This window comes from Malaclemys terrapin, chromosome 1 (genome assembly GCF_027887155.1).
Source record: "Malaclemys terrapin pileata isolate rMalTer1 chromosome 1, rMalTer1.hap1, whole genome shotgun sequence".
Classification (NCBI taxonomy): Eukaryota; Metazoa; Chordata; order Testudines; family Emydidae; genus Malaclemys; species Malaclemys terrapin.
The window spans coordinates 168,655,501-168,673,303 of NC_071505.1; the positions used below are offsets into that span (position 1 = coordinate 168,655,501).

The following is a 17,803-nucleotide window of genomic DNA, read 5'->3' on the forward strand; positions in this document are numbered from 1 at the left end:
AGAGAATGTTCCAAATGTAGGGGGAAACAAAATGGCTGGTGCAAAGCTGAGGGGCAGATAAAAAGGAAGGGAACAGTAGGGTGAAAGATCTGGGTGGTGCCAGTGTGTGGGAGAGGGAAGAGGGGTTAGGATTGGAGGTGGTGGGATGAGATTAAGCAGGGCCACTGATTACAGGGCAGCGTGAGCATTAACAATGTTTTGGTCCCATTTTAGACCATTATGAAACAATGTTTCCTCTCCTTTGTGGCTGCAGAGAAACTGCCCCATGTAACTGTATGGGACTGCTGCTCTGTTGCAACCCTCAACACAGCCTGTTGAGTTGGTCCCAGAGCCTTCATAACAACCGTTTCCAAGCAGTGTGGGGACGTCAGGATGGGGCGGGATGGAGTACGCAAGGTCAGAAAGGTTTTGTTTCTTAATCAGTGCAAAAGGGGAAGTTGTGGGGGTGGCAACCCTTTTTGCCTGTATAAAGTTAAGCTCCACACGCACACGCTCTGCTCTTTTGTTGTGTGTGGCTGACTGAGAATGAGCTGCTCTGAGCTCTGTAACACAGGGGACGTGGCCAGCTAAGGACTACCCAGACCCCACGGCAAGAGGGAGAAGGAGCCCCTGGAACACAAGTGAGTGCTCTCAGTTTTTGCCTTGCGCCAGGTGACTCTATTGGAGTGGTTTGTCCCTTTGCTTTCCTCTGCTAGCAGTTCACTACTGTCTGGCTGCATGGCATGTGCCTGGTAATGCTGGGCTGTGTGGGGTGCTGGCGGTCAAGAACGTGTCATCTTAAAATTGGTCAGAAACCTGCCAGGCTGGAAAGTAAACCTCTGAACACCTTGAGCTGATGATTTTTAAAAGGAGGCTGTTATGAGTTGAAGCAGGATGGGAGGAGGCAGGCTTGGAGGACACTGATCCCCTGTTGCTGGTGCTGTGCCTCTGTAATAAACAGCTTTTTCTTGAGCTGTAAATCCAGCAGCTCTCCAGCACTGAATTCACTTCCCAAATGCTGAATGGCCAAGGCCACTGGGTGCAGTTTAGAGAAGTCCTGAGGCTCTTCTAGGCTCCTGGCCAACTCCAGAATGCTAGGGGGAGGCACAACGGTAGTGTAAAGCCAGCCTCCTGATTTTATACCAACCAGAGCCTGGGTACACTGAGAATGGGGATCAATGTGTTTTGTGTATAGAGCAGAGGATTTAGGAATTGGGACTCCTGGGCTGTATTGCCAAATCTGCCACTGATGAGTGGCCAGGACCTTGGGAAAGTCACTTAACCGCTCCTTCAGAATAACTTCCATAGCACCCAGAATTAACCCTTGAAAAGGCAATTAGAATTTCCCAAGCACAGCAGATCACCCAGACCAGAATGAAACTCATGGAGAGTGAACAGTGCGCTGACATTGAGGCTTAATTAACCAATGTTTGTAAAGTGCTATGGCAGCGGTTCTCAAACTTTTGTACTGGTGACCCCTTTCACATAGCAAGCCTCTGAGTGTGACCCCCCCTTCTGAATTAAAAACACTATTTTATATATTTAGCGCCATTATAAATGCTGGAGGCAAAGCGGGGTTTGGGGTAGATGTTGACAGCTCATGACCCCCCCATGTAATATTCTTGAGACCCCCTGAGGGATCCCGACCCCCAGTTTGAGAATCACTGTGCTATGGGATCCAGCTGGATGATCAACACTATAGAAGTGCTACATGGTGTATCACTTGTCCAAAGAGTTAAGATTTCTGGTCAATCCAAGGCTCCATTTATTAACTCATCAATTCCTTCTTGTTTCACATCTTTTCTTTTCTCTGTCTTTTTTTATCTGAGGAGTTCTAAGAAAATGGTGTGTGTGGCCAGGGCTGAACTGATGTGGTCTGGACCGGCATTAAAGAATTGGTTCTGGCAGGGGCTCTTTGTGCTTCACGTCACTAGTCTAGGTAAGTGGATGAGTTCAGTTCCATTTTGTATCTCAGGAGCTTTGACTCCCTCTTTCCCCACACTAGGCCGGTGAGGAGCATTGGGGCAGAAGCTTGGGGTGCTGGAGCTGCTGCTGCTGCATGTTATGGGGACAGAGAGAGGACTGAAGCCTCCAGGGTGGTGCCTTTCACTGTTGCTAAAATTTAGTAGAAATATCAGAGTGCTGGGGAGAGCCCTGGTGGCCTGGGGGGGGGAGGGGTATGTGTGTGTTAATACTCCACGCAAGAACTGGATTTCTGATCCTGGTCCCACTCCTCTGGACAGAGCCAACCATAAGCTTGTGTGACCTATGTGCTTGTGTTGGACCCTCCACTCCCCACACCCATGAGGTGCTGTCTAGAAGGGCATCTTCAATTCCATAGCTGCGGCCCCATCGGAACGGTGCCTGCAGGCCACAGCAGGGAGAGAATTCCCAAGACGCCCTTGTCTGCTCTCTGTTTGGAAAGTGGCACTTCTGCTCCATCCTTGGTTTCCTAGGCCAAGTGAGTCACTAAAGACTGCTGAGTCTGAAAAGTGTGAGGAGTGAGGGTTCCCACGGCTGAAGTGAGCACCAGAGGCAGGCAGGAAGGGATGTGAGTACACACACACTTGTGGGAAAGTGCCTGGTCCAAGGCTGGAGATGGGGTGGGGTCCATGCAAGTGCTACTTTTCATAGTGCCACACAACACTGAGAGCCAGCTGTGCTCCCAAGGATAGGCAGGGGTGGGTGTTCTCCCATTGCTCAGCAGTACTCTTTCCAGTCATTGAAGCACCAGCATTGACAGGGAGCCCTGCCCTGTCCAGTCTTCCCTTGACTGCAAGGATAGGGGCTGATTCAGAGCTTCTGTGACAGAAGAGCTTCTAAGCTCTCAGGAGATGCAGAAATGGAAAGAGGTAATTTCTTCTCTGGGAAATGTACATTAAACTAGTCATTGCAAAATCACACAATCAACAATTCCCCTAATGCAGGCTTAAATTACTGGTCTTGGGACTGAGTCATATATCCTGGCCCTCTCCAAGGGTCTGCTGCAAGGCTCATTGAATTCAATAGGCTTTTGAGATCACTCCTCACAGCTGTGTGAAATGTTAACACCGAAACCTCAAAGCACATACAGTTCTCCTGAGCTTGGATCCCTTACAGATTCGAAGCATCAGGTTTGTTGACAGTTTCCGTATAGTTAACGAAACTTTAGAGCAAACTGTGCTGAATTGTGGCTTTGTATAAAAGTTGTTCAAAATTCTGAGTTTTCCATGGTATGAAATGGGGGAAAACTTTGTGATTTCCACTGAGTTTCACTTTAAGATTCTGAGTTTGTTCAAACCAGAAACTCAAAGCAAAACTTGGGGAATTTCACACGGAATTAAACACACAGACCCCTGTAAAGCAAACCACCACGTTTTCAAGGCTCTTTTCCCTCTCCCAACCTCCTACCCACACATTTAAATATGTGTCATAAACATAATACATGTATTTGTGAGTAATGCATCCATCCACACTCATGCTGTAATGCTCTGCCACACTAAACCATCATGTGTATGTGTATAAGTGTGTGTGTGTGTCCGAGAAGGCCATATTATTCATGAGTAACGTGACATTTCTCCCCAAAATTATACTAGACCTAAGATAGACAATATGCAGGCCTTCACCAGTGACAGGTTTACGGTCTGATCAATAGAAACAGGAGCTTTATCTCATTGGAAAGCCAGGAGCTGTCCTTTCCAAAGGAACAGTGCTTTTGTTTCTAATCCTGGTAGACTGCAAGATGCTCAATTTGAACACTATGACATTAACAAGCAGAGAAAAGCTTTGGCGATTTCTAAAATGTACTGGTTATAATTTTTTCTCCTCTCTGAGCCATGGGACTCAGATAGCACCAGGAAGCCTACATTATTTATAGGCAGAGTAATATGGAAAACAATACTGATCTGCATTTTTAAAGCTATCGGGAACATTCCTCTGTCAACTCTTCTGTAAATATATACTTTTTGTTCTGTGTGTGTCTACAGTGCCTAGCACAGTGGGGTCTTGGTTTGTCACTGGGGTTCCTAGGTGCTACAGTACCACAAATACTTACGTAACCTATACAGAATACACCATGGCATGGTTTTAAAGGTTTTCTTGGGGCTCGTAGCAGATGACCTCATAACTCACGCATTAGGAAGGGGGCATCTCAAATTCATGACCTTCTTCTGTACGGGAGGCAATGTGGCTACAGCATAGGGCTGGGAGACCTGGGTTTTCTTAACAGCTCTGCCACTGACCTGCTGGGTGATTTTAAGCAAATCATTGAAGCCAACACTTTCAAAAGTGGCCTGATTTTTAGATGCTTCAATTTGGATGCCCAAATCAAGGCACCTTGAAGCGTCTCAAGTTGGGCACACAAAATCAGTGACTATTTTTGAGCCTTAAACTCCTTTGCAAAAGAGAAGTTTTGATACATACCTTATTTTGTGATGTATGGATTAAGGGCTAAATGACAGCAGGTAGATACCATGATGATGGGCATTCTAGAAGAACCTATGGTAGTCATTATTTTACTATGACATGGAACAAAATTGTTCTGAGCTTGTGATGTAAAATTAAGGACCCTTTGCAGAGATTAACTAAAGCTCCACCATGTTTAGAAAACTGAACATTGTATAATAAAATTTAAACCAGCATCGCCCATCTGAATAAGTAGGTTTATTGCCCTGTGAGGTGAATAAAATGACCTCCAATGGGAAATAATTCCTGAAGCTGTTTTTGTTCTCCTCTTCAACCTGTGGTGCAATATTTACTGTATCCACTATAGTCCTTAGCTTGTGTTTGTGTATGTATGTGTGTATGTCTGTATACACACACACACACACACACACACAAGCTAAGGGCTATAGTGGATACAATATCTATATATACACAGTCACAGTTAGTGACTGCTATAGATAGCATAACCTCAGGGCTTTCGTTCTAACTCTATCTTTCCAAATGCTCATAACTTTCTGAACATTTCTCCTTTGTGGCTGACATTTTCCATGCGTGGGTCCCAGTTCTCAGGTTCCAACATGCTGCACTCAGCACAGGTCCTGGGATAGTGCAAGGAAGGGATGCAAAGGTGGCTTCAAGCCATCTTTGTGCTTCCCCTATTCCCCAGGGCTTCCTGGGACTACTTCAAGTCCTAGTGTAACTTAGAGTAGCCTTAGAGTTATTCTAAGTTACGCTGGCTGATAACAGCCCCTTAGGGTATGTCCACACTGCAGCTGGCCGCTAGCCACCCAAGCCTCCACTGGTGCAGCAACATCCACACTGCTATTTTTAGCACACGAACTCGAGCCAGTGTAGCCTGAGTCTGTCACTTCAGGATGGGAGGCTCGCTCTGTGCTGCAGTGTAGACATACCCTTAGGAGCTCTTATACCAGCCAATGGTTGCCAGATCTCAGTGTGCTCCAGGCCTACCCTAGGTGCTGGAGAAGACGAGGAGGAGGTGACGTAGAGCCAATGGAGCCAGCCTTAGGCCAGGTGGCTATTCTCTCTTGCTGGGAGAAGCTCCTACTACCCCTTTAATATAGTTATGCAGCGTCTTTGCCTGCCCGGAGTGGTGCCAAGGCTCAGGATCTGGTTCCTGGGCTCTGGCCAGAGGTGAATTTTTTTGGGAAGTTTTGAGGAAAATCCCTGCAACATTTTTGAGTTATTGGAGGGTGGGGAAATACACTTCCTTCAGCAATGAAAGAAAATGTTTGCTCACCAACAACTCAAAAGAGCTGGGAATCCCCTCTCTAGCACATGTGACAATAGCCAGCTCAGGGAGGAGACGGCCCTTTGTTAGATTTCTGTTGGGGGTGACGGGAGAGATTAAAAATCAAAACGGGTAGCATGCTCAGTGGGCATCGGCAAAGTTTTCATCAGCTACTAATGACTCTGTCCATTAGTGGCCAGTTTCTGTGCCATTCCCAATAGGCCTAGGGGCTGTACCAGGGGCAGACTGCAATGAGGAAATTGCAAATGTTTCACTGAAGCAGCCACAGCCTAAGCGGCCAAGCCAGGCAAATTCAGTTTCTGTCTTTTTGCTGCTGCCCTGTCTCTTTTGCCTTTTTGGATGAGCTCCTGCCCCCTCAGAACCCAAAGATGCAGAAATCTAGTTGTAACAACTCAATTCCCTCCGAGGAACATCACTGGGAGATTCAGAAGGTCATTCGAGAATATGTAAATGGTTCCAAATGCGGAACCCGCCACTGACTGTGCTTCTGCTTTTCTCTCTTACCTTTTCAAATACCACTTCAGTTCATTGGTCCCAGGGGACTCCCTGACTGAAAATGAAAGTGCTGACTGCTGGCTGGGCAGTGACTAATGATGACGTTTCCTACATACAGAACACAGTACATTTCACTTTCCTCTGATTCTGCAGTATTATAACATTGGATAATAGATATTAAAGGTGGGAAAGATAATCTAGTCAAACCCTGCCACTGCAACTTGCAAGCTTGTTCTATGAAGAATGTGTGATCTCCTGTCTACCTTTGACTGTTCTAAGAGGCGTTCATCACTTCCTTTGGGAAATTCTTTCAGTGTAAAGAGATCTCGCTGTTAGAAAGTGCTTGCGATTCAACATATATGTTCCTCTCAGTGACTCATACTCTTAGTTTTTTTTCCCTTGGGACTGCCCTCTACAATTTCTCTCCATCCTTGGTCTTTATACCTTTCAGATACTTATAGAATGCTATCGTGTTCTTCTTTATTTATCACTTAGCCTGTTAGCTTAAAATATAAAATATTTCCTCAACCAATCGCTAACATTTTGGGTTATTGCCAAGTCTCCCACCTCAGTGCCGTAGTGAATACGTGCCCATTAGAGTAGAGGGCTTGGAGAAAGGACTCTGGGTTTCTATTCCCTGCCCTAGCACTAATTTTGTGCATTTGTAGGGAAGTAATTTAAACCAAAAGTGTTCGCTAATTTGGGGTACCCAATGTGAGGCATGTAGTGCTTGATTTTCACAGGTGTTGGGCACTTACAGCATCTATTCCCATCAGAAGTGGGATGGATATCTGAAAACTTGAGGCACCCAAAATTAGTAGACACTTTTGAAAATTTGGGCCTTAACCTTTGTGCTTCAGTGTCTCTAGTTACAAAGTGGGGGTAATACTCAGGTGGGGGTTTTGTGATGGACGTGCTTTGAGAACCTCCTCAGTTGGAAGGTGCTACAGAAGGGCAAAGTATTCTACTAGAAAGTACTATTTGGGACTGGGTTCCAACCACGGATAGATGAATCTTGAAAAAGCTTAACAAATTCATCCGAATCTCTGTGCTCTACACATCCCCCTACAATGGTCTTGCACAACTTCTACTTCTGGTCCTGCCCCAAACCAGCAAGTGCAAGAATGCTGAGGAAATGTCTGGAGGTGGTTGGAGGGTTGGTTTTGTTTTAAAGGAACCACCATTTTTCTAACCTCAGAAAAGATCCAGGTCTGGATTTGAATTCTGAATGAATATTCAACTCTGTCCTTTCTTATCCTAACCTGGTTTGTCTGCTCCTAGTGCTGGAAGAGGGTTTCAGTGGGTCTCTCACTCCCTCCTGCCTCGCCTCCCCGCACAAAAAGCCCTCCCCTTCTATCCTATATCCCAGCTCTGCTGATATGCATTAAACCTGCCCCCTGCCCAGCGCACATATTCCATTTGTCTCAGAATAACCTGAGGGGGAGGGGCACAATAAAATTCAAGGCAAATAGACCTTTACAAAGTATCAGAGGGGTAGCCGTGTTAGTCTGCATCTGTAAAAAGTAACAAAGAGTCCTGTGGCACCTTTAAGACTAACAGATGTATTGGAGCATAAGCTTTCATGTGTGAAAGCTTGGGTATTCACCCACGAAAGCTTATGCTCCAATACATCTGTTAGTCTTAAAAGTGCCACAGGACTCTTTGTTACTTTTTACAGACCTTTACAAAATCATTCATCCAGTCTGAATGTCTTCACTTGGATCCCAGCAGCCAAGAAAGCAGAAACCATCAGGGTTTTGTCCCCCACAACTCCTTGTTTGGATGTAACATATTGGCGAGTGGGTCGTGAGCTGTGATCTTTCTTATCTTGTAAACTAGGCAGAGTTGGGACTTGAAGTACCCCAATGGGCAGCTTGCACAGGGAAGTGGAGTTCAGAAGGCAGTGTTTGTGTGCCTCCAATATGGTGATGCTGATGTGGGGGATGTCACTGTGTTCTAGAGGTGCTGCAAAGGTGACACCCTCTTGACTACATGGTTATTAAAGCTTCCCTGGCACATGTTAGGAGTTACTAATTAAAGATCAAGGCACTTCTAATGCTGAACTGTTTTTCTTATAAGCAATGTTATTGTCAGATGAGTTACTTTCAGTAAAAATGCCCCCTTCTTACTCAGTGTATCTGCTCCCTGGCTGCAAGTCTTTGGGCTATGTCTGCTCACTGTAGTGACATAAACAAGTTTAGGCAAAGCGGGATGACTGTAGTCCAATTTTTGGTGAATAAGAATTACAATGGACAGCATGCTGATTGGGTGGGAGGGAAGTCGTGGTGCTGGATGCTTTGATCATCAGTACCATAGTTAACAATGTTGATATTTAAATTATCATCATTAGGCTTCAGAGCTAACATGCCACGGAGATGAATAGAGGTAATACACACTTCCCAGATCTATGACTTCATGCTGTTTTGCAGGCTCAGCATCGGTGCATCGCTTACACATGGTTCGTGTTTTCCAGGCTTTCTTCATAATCATAAGGGCCAGAGACCAAATTTTTTTTAAATTAAAAAAAAAAAGTTTAAATGGTGTTAAGATTGAGAGTATGTATGAGTAACTTAAGGATAGAAGAAATTGTAAAGATGTTGTAATTGTCTTCAAACCAAGCCTTTTAAATCCAGGCAATTGAGGGTTAAGGTTATGCTTAAAAGAAATACAAACATAAGGCAATAATGCCCAGTTTGTGCCTTCCAACCCACCTTAACTCTGCCTTATAGAGATGACATGACACAGCCATGTGATTACGTTAAAGGCATTAAGGAGATGTTCAAGTATTTTAGGGACAAAAAGAATCCTAACAATGATACGGTCCTTTACTAGATGGAAGTGGTAGAATTGTCAGTGACAATTCAGAAATGGCAGAAGTGTTCAATGAAAAAGCTAGATGATGTAATCATATGATGTGGTGGTGGTGTTGATGATGAAATATTTTCCATTCCACTAGTATCTCTAGAGATGTTAAACATGAGCTACTGAAGTTAGACATTTTAAAATCAACAGGTCCAAATACTTTCATTCAAGAGTTTTAAAAGAGTTGCAGAGGAGCAATCTAGACCAGGGGCGGGCAAACTTTTTGGCCAGAGGGCCACATCGGGTTTCGTAAATTGTATGGAGGGCCGGTTAGGGGAGAGGGTCATGACCTCCTATCTGTCCCCCCCCGGGACTCCTACCCCATCCAACCCCACCTGTTTCCCTACAACCCCTCTGGGACCCCTACCCCATCCACACACCCCTGCTCCCTGTCCCCTGACCGCCCCCGGACCTCTGCCACCCCATCCAACCCCTTCTCTCATTCCTGATGCCCCCCCCGGGACCACTGCCCCATCCAACCACCCCTTCTCCCTGTCCCTGACTGCCCCCTGCAGCCCCATCTAAGCCCCCCTCCTTCCTGACTGCCCCTCCAGGATCTCTGCCCCCATTCAACCCCCTGTTCCCCCCCGACCCCTATCCACATTCCCGCCCCCTGACCACCACTCCGAACTCCCCTGCCCTCTATCCAACCCCCCCACACACTCCCTGCCCCCTTACTGCACTGCCCGGAACACCAGTGGCTGGCGACGCTACAGCCGCACCAGCTGACTGGAGACGGGTCATGCTGCCACCACCATGGCACAGCAACGAGACTGGGGTCAGGCCGGGCTCTGCAGCTGTGCTGCCCCAGGAGCTCTCATAGCCCCACTGCCCAGAGCATTGCACCGGTGGTAGGGCAAGCTGAAGCTGCAGGGGAGGGGGAACAGCAGGGGAGGGGCCGGGGCTAGCCTCCTGGGCCAGGAGCTCAGGGGCCGGGCAGGACGGTTCCGTGGGCTGGATGTGGCCCACGGGCCGTAGTTTGCCCACCTCTGATCTAGACCATTACTGTTGATTGTCAATAAGTCTTGGAACAGTGGTGAAATTCTAGAGGATTTAAAGAAAGCTAATTAGTGCCTCTATTTAAAAAGAATAAATGGGCTGATCTGGGTAATCACAGGCTTGTCAGCCTGACATCAATCCTGGGCAAAATAGTGGAATGTCTGATATGGGACGTGATTAATAAAGAATTAAAGTAGGGTAATATAATTAGTGCCAGTCAACCTAGGTTTTTGGAAAATAGATCTTGTCAAACTAAATGGATAATTTTTTAAATGAAACTAGATGTTTGGTTGATAAAGGTAATAGTGTTGATGTACTATACTTACATTTCTGTAAGGCATTTGTCTTGGTACCACATGGCATTAAGAAACTAGAACAAAACAAAATCAACATTGGCACGCTTTAAATGTATTAAAACTGGCTAACTGTACATAGGGAATCATCATCAAGTGGGTGAGTTTTTAGTGGGGCTCCATAGGGATCTGTTCTTGTCCCTGTACTATTTAACATTTTTATCAATGACCTGGAAGAAAACATAAACATCAGTGATAAAATTTGCAGATGACAAGGAGTGTGGGAGTGGTAAATAATGAAGAGAACGAGTTACTGATACAGATTGATCTGGGTCGTTTGGTAAACTGGGCGCAAGTAAACTATGTGTTTTAATACGGTCAAGTGTACAGTTATACATCTAGGAACAAAGAATGTAGGCCATACTTACAGGCTGGGCCCCTCTATTCTGGGAAGCAGTGACTCTGAAACAGGGCCGGCTCCAGGCACCAGCCCACCAAGCATGTGCTTGGGGCGGCGCCTGGAGGGGGGCGGTGCGGCGGGGCACTCCTGCCCGAGAGCGGGGCCACGACTGGGCTCACCGCCCTCCCCGCGGCGCTTCGGCCGCCGGGGGCTCTCCACCCTCCCCTCAGCACTCTGGCAGCCGGGGAGAGCGGAGAGCCGCGGTGGGCTCTCCGCACTGCTCCCGGCACTCTGGCCGCCGGGGAGAGCGGAGAGCCTCGGCCGGGCTCTCCGCCCTCCTCCCGGCGCTCTGGCCGCCGGGGAGAGTGGAGAGCCCTGGGTGGGCTCTCCGCCCTCCTCCCGGCGCTCTGGCCGCCGGGGGCTCTCCGCCTTCCCCCCGGCGCTCTGGCCGCCAGGGAGAGCAGAGAGCCCCAGCCCGGCTCTCCGCCCTGCTCCCGGCGCTCTGGCCACCGGGGAGAGTGGAGAGCCCCGGCTGGGCTCTCCGCCTTCCCCCGGCGCTCTGGCCGCCGGGGAGAGCGGCCCTCCTCCCAGCGCTCTGGCCGCCGGGGAGAGCGGAGAGTCCCGGTCGGGCTCTCCGCCCTGCTCCTGGCGCTCCGGCCGGTCGGGGATTGCTCGGTGCCCTCCCCTGCCGCGCTGGTGGGGAGGGAGCAGGGGGGGGGGGGGCTTTTTTGCCTAGGGTGGCAAAAAAGCCAGAGCCGGCCCTGCTCTGAAAAGGACTTGGAGGGGCATGGTGGATAATCAGCTGAGCTACCAGTGCAATGCTGTGGCCAAAAGGGCTAATGAAATCCTTGGAATTCCAGGGGAATACTGAGAAGGAGTAGAGGGGTTATTTTACCTCTATATTTGGTATTGGTGAGACTGCTATTTGAACACCGCATCTAGTTCTGCCGCCCATAATTCAGGAAGGATGTTGATGATCAATTGCAGAAGGTTCAGAAATGAGCCCCGAGAATGATTAGATTGGAAAACATGTCCTACAGTGATACTCAGTTACCTCAATCTGTTTATCTTAACAAAGAGACAGTTAAGGGTGACTTGATCACAGTCTATAAACATCTGTGTGTGGTACGGAAATTTGATAATAAAGGACACTTCTAGCAGACAAAAGTTATAACAAGATTCAGTGGCTGGAATTAGACAAATTCAGACTAGAAACAAAGTGTGCATTTTTTTTTTGTAACAGTCAGAGTCATTAACCATTGGAATAATGGTCAAGGTAGACTCGCCACAATCGGCAATTTTAAAATCAAGATTGGATATTTTTCTAAAAGACGTGCTTTCATTCAAACAGGAATTAAATCAGGGAAGTTCTGTGGCCTGTGCTATACAGGAGGTCAGACTAGATGACCATGGTCCCGTCTGGCCTTAGAATCTATGAATCTGCATGTACGGTCTCAGACTAGAGTAAATTAAGCTTTTAAATCAAATTAGATTTCTTTCATACCTATCCCTCCTCCTCATAGAATCAGTACAGAGTAGAATTAAGGTTGCTTTGGGCATAGTTGACACACTGAAAACCTATAAGGAAATGGGACTGAATACAACTGCTGGTGAAATAAATACCTATCTATTTTTTAAAGAGCTGCTCTATTTCTCTCTTCCTTCTCCCCATCTGTGTTAAGCAGAGATCCTGGCCCACCAAGGAGTACCTGGTCACGAAGAGCTGGATTTACAGCTGCTTTACATTGTCAGAGCAGCCGCACAAAGCAGCTGAAGCGTACTGGTGAACCTGACCCTTAATTTGCAATTGACCTATTGGTGTGCAGGGCTCTGTTACTGATTCCAGCACTTGTGAAGGGGTTCAGAGAGAGCCCATTGCTGAGTCCAGTATCTTGGTGCTCCTGCCTCATTTTCCCAGTACAGTGCTGCCTCTGTGCACAGTGGAACCGAAATATAAGTGCCATAGGAATCCTATCGAGTACTCATGCCCAAGCTAATGTGCAGCCACCTACTATACAGCTACATAATCTTTAAAGCGTACTACCAGTTGGGCCAAATCTACCAAAGGCCACTCTCAGCACATGTGCCCTGTCTTCCTCATACCACTGAGGTATTACAACCAATAGAATTGTTGCATGCAAATTAGCTGCAGAGGATGGGTGATGATTTGTTGCGTTACCGCCAATGTCACACCAGCCCCACTTAACAGTTACCTGAGCTGTTGACAGAAGCATGTCCATAGCAAATATACTCATAACAATTAGAGACAACAGTAATTCATCTTAAATACAACCATATTTCCTGAAATATAGCCTAGGCCCAATATGAACTATATGGAAATTTAAAAAAATCTGTTATCCCATTGCTAAGATCATTTGGGACAGAAAAATAATGAAGCAGGTGCAAATTTCTTTAAAGACCTACTTAACTAATTTTAATTCATAACCTAATTATTGAATTTATTCGTAACTTCTTGGAAAAATCAATTTGTATTTAAGGAGTAAGTACTAGAATTTTGGAGAGAATGTGCCATAGTTTTCCTATAAAGTGAAGAGATCGAATCCGTGCTTTAAGTTAAAAACAAAACTTAACCTTAACAGTGGAGTAGCAACCAGCAGATGCACAATGCAAATTGAAATTCTGGAATCAAGATGCAGAAACCAGGGGAAAGCAATGGTTCATTGAGACATCTTTAGCTAGCCCAATCTGATCCCTGATAACTAGGATTGGAAGGATTAGATTTTGATTTGAATATGTCAGTAAACTCTATTTCACCATACACACTTAAACCGCTGAAAAAATATTTCCATAGATGATAACTGAAATTTACAGATAGGCAAAAGTAAGAAAAATGGTACTTGAGAAATCCAGTGATTTAGAATTTTGTCAGGTTTCAGAGTAGCAGCCGTGTTAGTCTGTATCCGCAAAAAGAAGAACAGGAGTACTTGTGGCACCTTAGAGACTAACAAATTTATTAGAGCATATGCTCTAATAAATTTGTTAGTCTCTAAGGTGCCACAAGTACTCCTGTTCTTCTTTTTTTAGAATTTTGTGCTAGACTCATTACAAATGGACTAGCAAATGAATAGTAAAAAACAGGTATGACTTGTTGATTTAAGGATATATGTATTATATATTTTGATATCTGATGTTGACAGTTTGTGTTTTAATGGTTATAAAGCTTTAATTTTTTGAACCTCAGGGTCTGCTGTCATTAAACAATTTCCTGACCCCACAACTGTTAAAAAAGAAAGATAAAAAGATAAAATAAATGCTTAAAACCCATAATTTTGCAAAATTGAGAAACTTTAAATTGAAAAAAAAATTAAAATGCTTAAAAATAACCACTGATATTAGCCACTGAAATTATATATATATATATATATATATATATATATATATATATATATATATATATATATATATATATAAAATTGAATTCTGCCAAGCTTAGTGCTAACGCTTCCTCATTGCCTTGTTATGCTGAGAGCACCTCTCCTGATGAGCACTCTACTCCTTCTGCCTGACCCATGCTGAGATCTAATCATAGCAGTGTCTCTGATCAAGTAGGTAGTAGAGTGGGAATCATCAAACAAATGGAGTTGGAGTTCCTGTGTCCTTTGTAGGAAGCAAATAAAGAAACCCCTGTGTCCTGCTCTTTTCTGTGGGAGGAGTGAGAGAACTGAAATTCCTTCCTCTATTCCTGACTCCTTCATCCATGGGGTCAAATGAAGTATCCACTCTGGGTACAGAGAGCAAGAACCAAGAGGATTACATTGGCAGGTTGGGAAGAGGAGGGAATTTTTGTCTAGATGATTCATTAAAACTTTTTTCCATAGTGGATGCCTCCTACAGAACATTTGGTACGTAAATCTGGACTGGATTCAGTTTTCATTTTTGCTTTGCAATTCACCTTTAAAGTAAACTCATATGAACTGGGGAATTTTGTGGAGCTGCATGACTCTCCCTGGTCTGTAGCTGCTTCAGGCTGAAAGTGTTCGGGTTGCAGTTTCATGGGTGCAGTGCCTTTTAAGGGCGGGTGTGACATCAGTAGGAGTTTCCAGCCTCTGCATATGTACTGTCCAGAAGGTTTTTGTTCTCCTTTTGGTTGCAGAGGAGACTCTTGGTGGCAAAGTGTGGAGAACCTCATGCAACTCATGATGTGATGTCTCATTGACATTTACAGCTACGCCCACTCTTCTCTATAATAAAACAAAAAAACAAAAAAACCCAGCTCCATTGGGTGGTGATATCAGGCCAGAATCCCAAAGTTTCAGTTATCGGAAGTCTAGCAATGATAGGAACTGAACTAGAAGGAGACACAAGCAGGAAGAAGATGGACACACACAAAGAGGAGGAGCAGCAAGACATGCAGCTTAAGGTGGGCTGTGTTACACAGAGTAGCACACCTGATTGATAAAAAAAAGAACTCTCCTAGGGATCCCACACTAGTGAGGGGACAATGAAGTGCCTGAGTCAAAAAAGAGCTCCCCAATTAAATGGAAAACACAATTTTGTATTTGCTGACCCTGGCATTTTTCTATATGTTTCCTACTGATTTGTCATAAGGCAGGTGGGTGGAACAGGGGCATGTGTGCTGGCAATGGATTCCCTGTGCATTTCAGACTGGAATCATGAAATCTCATGCTTTTGGTTTGGTTTGGTGTCTGAATTGTGAACTCTGGTTAATGGCAGGCATGCCTCCTGCAAATCAGGGAGCACCAGGGCAGGCTAAGATTGCTTTCCTTCTCTAGCACCTTTCAGGGAGGATCTCAAAGAACCTTACAAGCAATGAGTTAAGCCTTAGGAGACCCTTTAGGGTTGGTAAGTACCATTATCCCCATTTGGGAAACTAGGCTATAAAGAGGTTAAGTGACTTGCTCAAAGCTACTCAGCAACTCATGGCAGAGGTCCGAATAGAACTGCCCACATTTTGCTTTAACCACAAGATCATTCCTTCTCTCCAGACACTGCTCTGTCATCACTCTGGGCCAATCAATCCTCAGCCGGCCTCTGCTCTGCTGTCACGGGTCCTCTCAAGCCTTCCAGCTTGCTATTGCCTCTGGTGTCCTACCTCCACGGTGTGAGCAGATGGAGGGGGGGAAGCAGAGCTACTGTAGCGCTGCATTGCAGGACTGAGCCTGGGAGCAGAGTGCAAAGGGGGATACTGCAAAGCAGGGAAACCACTGCAGGACAGGGCTGGGTTGTTTCCATACTGATCTTTTCTTTTTTTTTCTTCCGTAAGTGTGCTGGCTTTACTGTCACAGGGATGCTCGTGAGCACCAAGCTGTGACACTGGTTTGTTATCACAGGGATGCTCATGAACTATAGGCTGTGTGTCTTGGTTTGTTATTGTAGAGATGCCTGTGAATGTTGGGCTATGATGCTGGCTTGTTGGTGTAGGGTTGCTCATGACTGCGGGGGTGTTGGGTTGGTTCTCCCCTCCTTCCCTTTACACAAAAGATGCATTGCTGCATTTGCTTGGGGTTGGGGAAACACACAGGAAAATGATAGGGATTTTGCAAACAAACAGCTCTAAGAAGCGAGAGAAGAGATGTTTTGGTCCCTAACGGCTTTGACAACGTACATCACCCCTTCAATGACAATAGTGATGATTACTTACTCTGAGTTTTGAAAGTTGTGACCTATCCTGCTTTCCATGCAGATGCTGCTGCCCTAGTCATTTTCACTAATCCACATGCTTAGCGACCATTTTTTATTACTTAGATCCATACGTGAGGTTGGAGCATCACAAGAACACATCACCGAGACAGGTCCCTTCCGGGAGGGTTTTTCAGTGTTTTTTGGACAATGGAACGCTGGGGCATGTCAGTGGGAGTAGACAGAGTTGTGATCAAGAGTGATGGAGTTGTAGGCAGAACGGGCTTTACGGATATATGACTGTCTCATGACATATGTTGTTGTTTCCTGTTTGCTTCCCTGCAGTCTTTGCAAAGGAAAACCCGGTCAAAGCCAAAGTGGGAAACATCATCCACCTGCCCTGCTGCCTTGAACTACCCAGCCCAGAGTCCCTGTCTAACTACCGCGTTTACTGGCAAACAGAAAAAGAAGAAGTAGTGATGGCTTACTCAGCAGGGAAGCTGCTCGGGAACGATCCAAAGTATGAGAACCGGATCAAGATGGACCTACAGAACCTCACAATGTCAATTTTCCCAGTGAAACTATCAGACACTGACACATATAAATGCATAGTTCAAGTGATAGAGAAGGGACCTTCCAAGCTCTGTGACAGGACTGTGGATTTGGTGGTTGAAGGTAAGTGGTGTGACCCAAATCATCAGAAGCCTTTAATTAATACGCAAAGACCAAGGGGTTAAGATGGACGACTAGACGCACCATTGACTGTGGCTACAGAACAGTCAGGCCATAGCATCCTTGAGAAGCATAAGCATGGCTAGACTCGCCATTAGGATTCTAATTCCAATAGGATTACCTGCCATTCCCCTTCATTAGCTCTGTCCTCCTACATGGCAGTCCACACTCAGGGCCAGATTTACACCTTACGCATCCCTAGGCACAGTATCTTCAGCGCCCCTCCCTACCTATGGACCCCCCCACTGCCTAGCGCCCCCCCAACCCTCCACAACTGCCCACTGCCCAGCGCCCCAACACACACAGACCTCACACACCCGCCATGGCCTAGCACTCCTCACCGCCCAGAGCCCCCCCACAACCCTCCTACAGATCCACTCTCCTGCGCCCTGGCCGCACTCATCAGCCCCACTGGGAGGTGACTGTGTCCACCGGGCTGAGCCGGCAGCACAGCCGGGGCCAGTCGGGGATTGCTCTGGCCCCTCAGGAGAGGCGTGATCAGCCAGGCTGGAGCAGGAGCGGGACCTGCCCATGCCAGGCTCCCTCAGGACCCACTTGCCCAGCAGGGCCCCCTGCATTGCATTGCTGAAGCCTTCCCCTGTCACCAGGGGCTGCTTTGCATTCCCTGCTGGCAGGAGCGCTCCAGCATGGCTGCGTGGTGCCATCTCAACCTCTGCCGCCCCCGCCCCTGCCAGGACTGGAGTGGCAAATTGAATTTTTTTAGCACACAGCTGGGTAACTGGGCTGCAT

General features: G+C 46.4%; 1 protein-coding gene across 2 annotated transcripts in view; it reads left to right on the top strand.

The window, feature by feature from the left end:
* The first annotated feature begins 530 nt into the window (after positions 1 to 530).
* Positions 531 to 17,803, top strand: part of CD80 (CD80 molecule) — a 31,121-nt gene continuing 13,848 nt past the window's right edge. For both annotated transcript variants that reach the window (XM_054046682.1, XM_054046688.1), the window contains exons 1-3: positions 531 to 620; positions 1,809 to 1,918; positions 16,667 to 16,996. In XM_054046682.1, the coding sequence (XP_053902657.1) occupies positions 1,822 to 1,918; positions 16,667 to 16,996 (427 nt within the window). In that variant the 5' untranslated portion in view covers positions 531 to 620; positions 1,809 to 1,821. The remainder of the gene's footprint in view (positions 621 to 1,808; positions 1,919 to 16,666; positions 16,997 to 17,803) is intronic.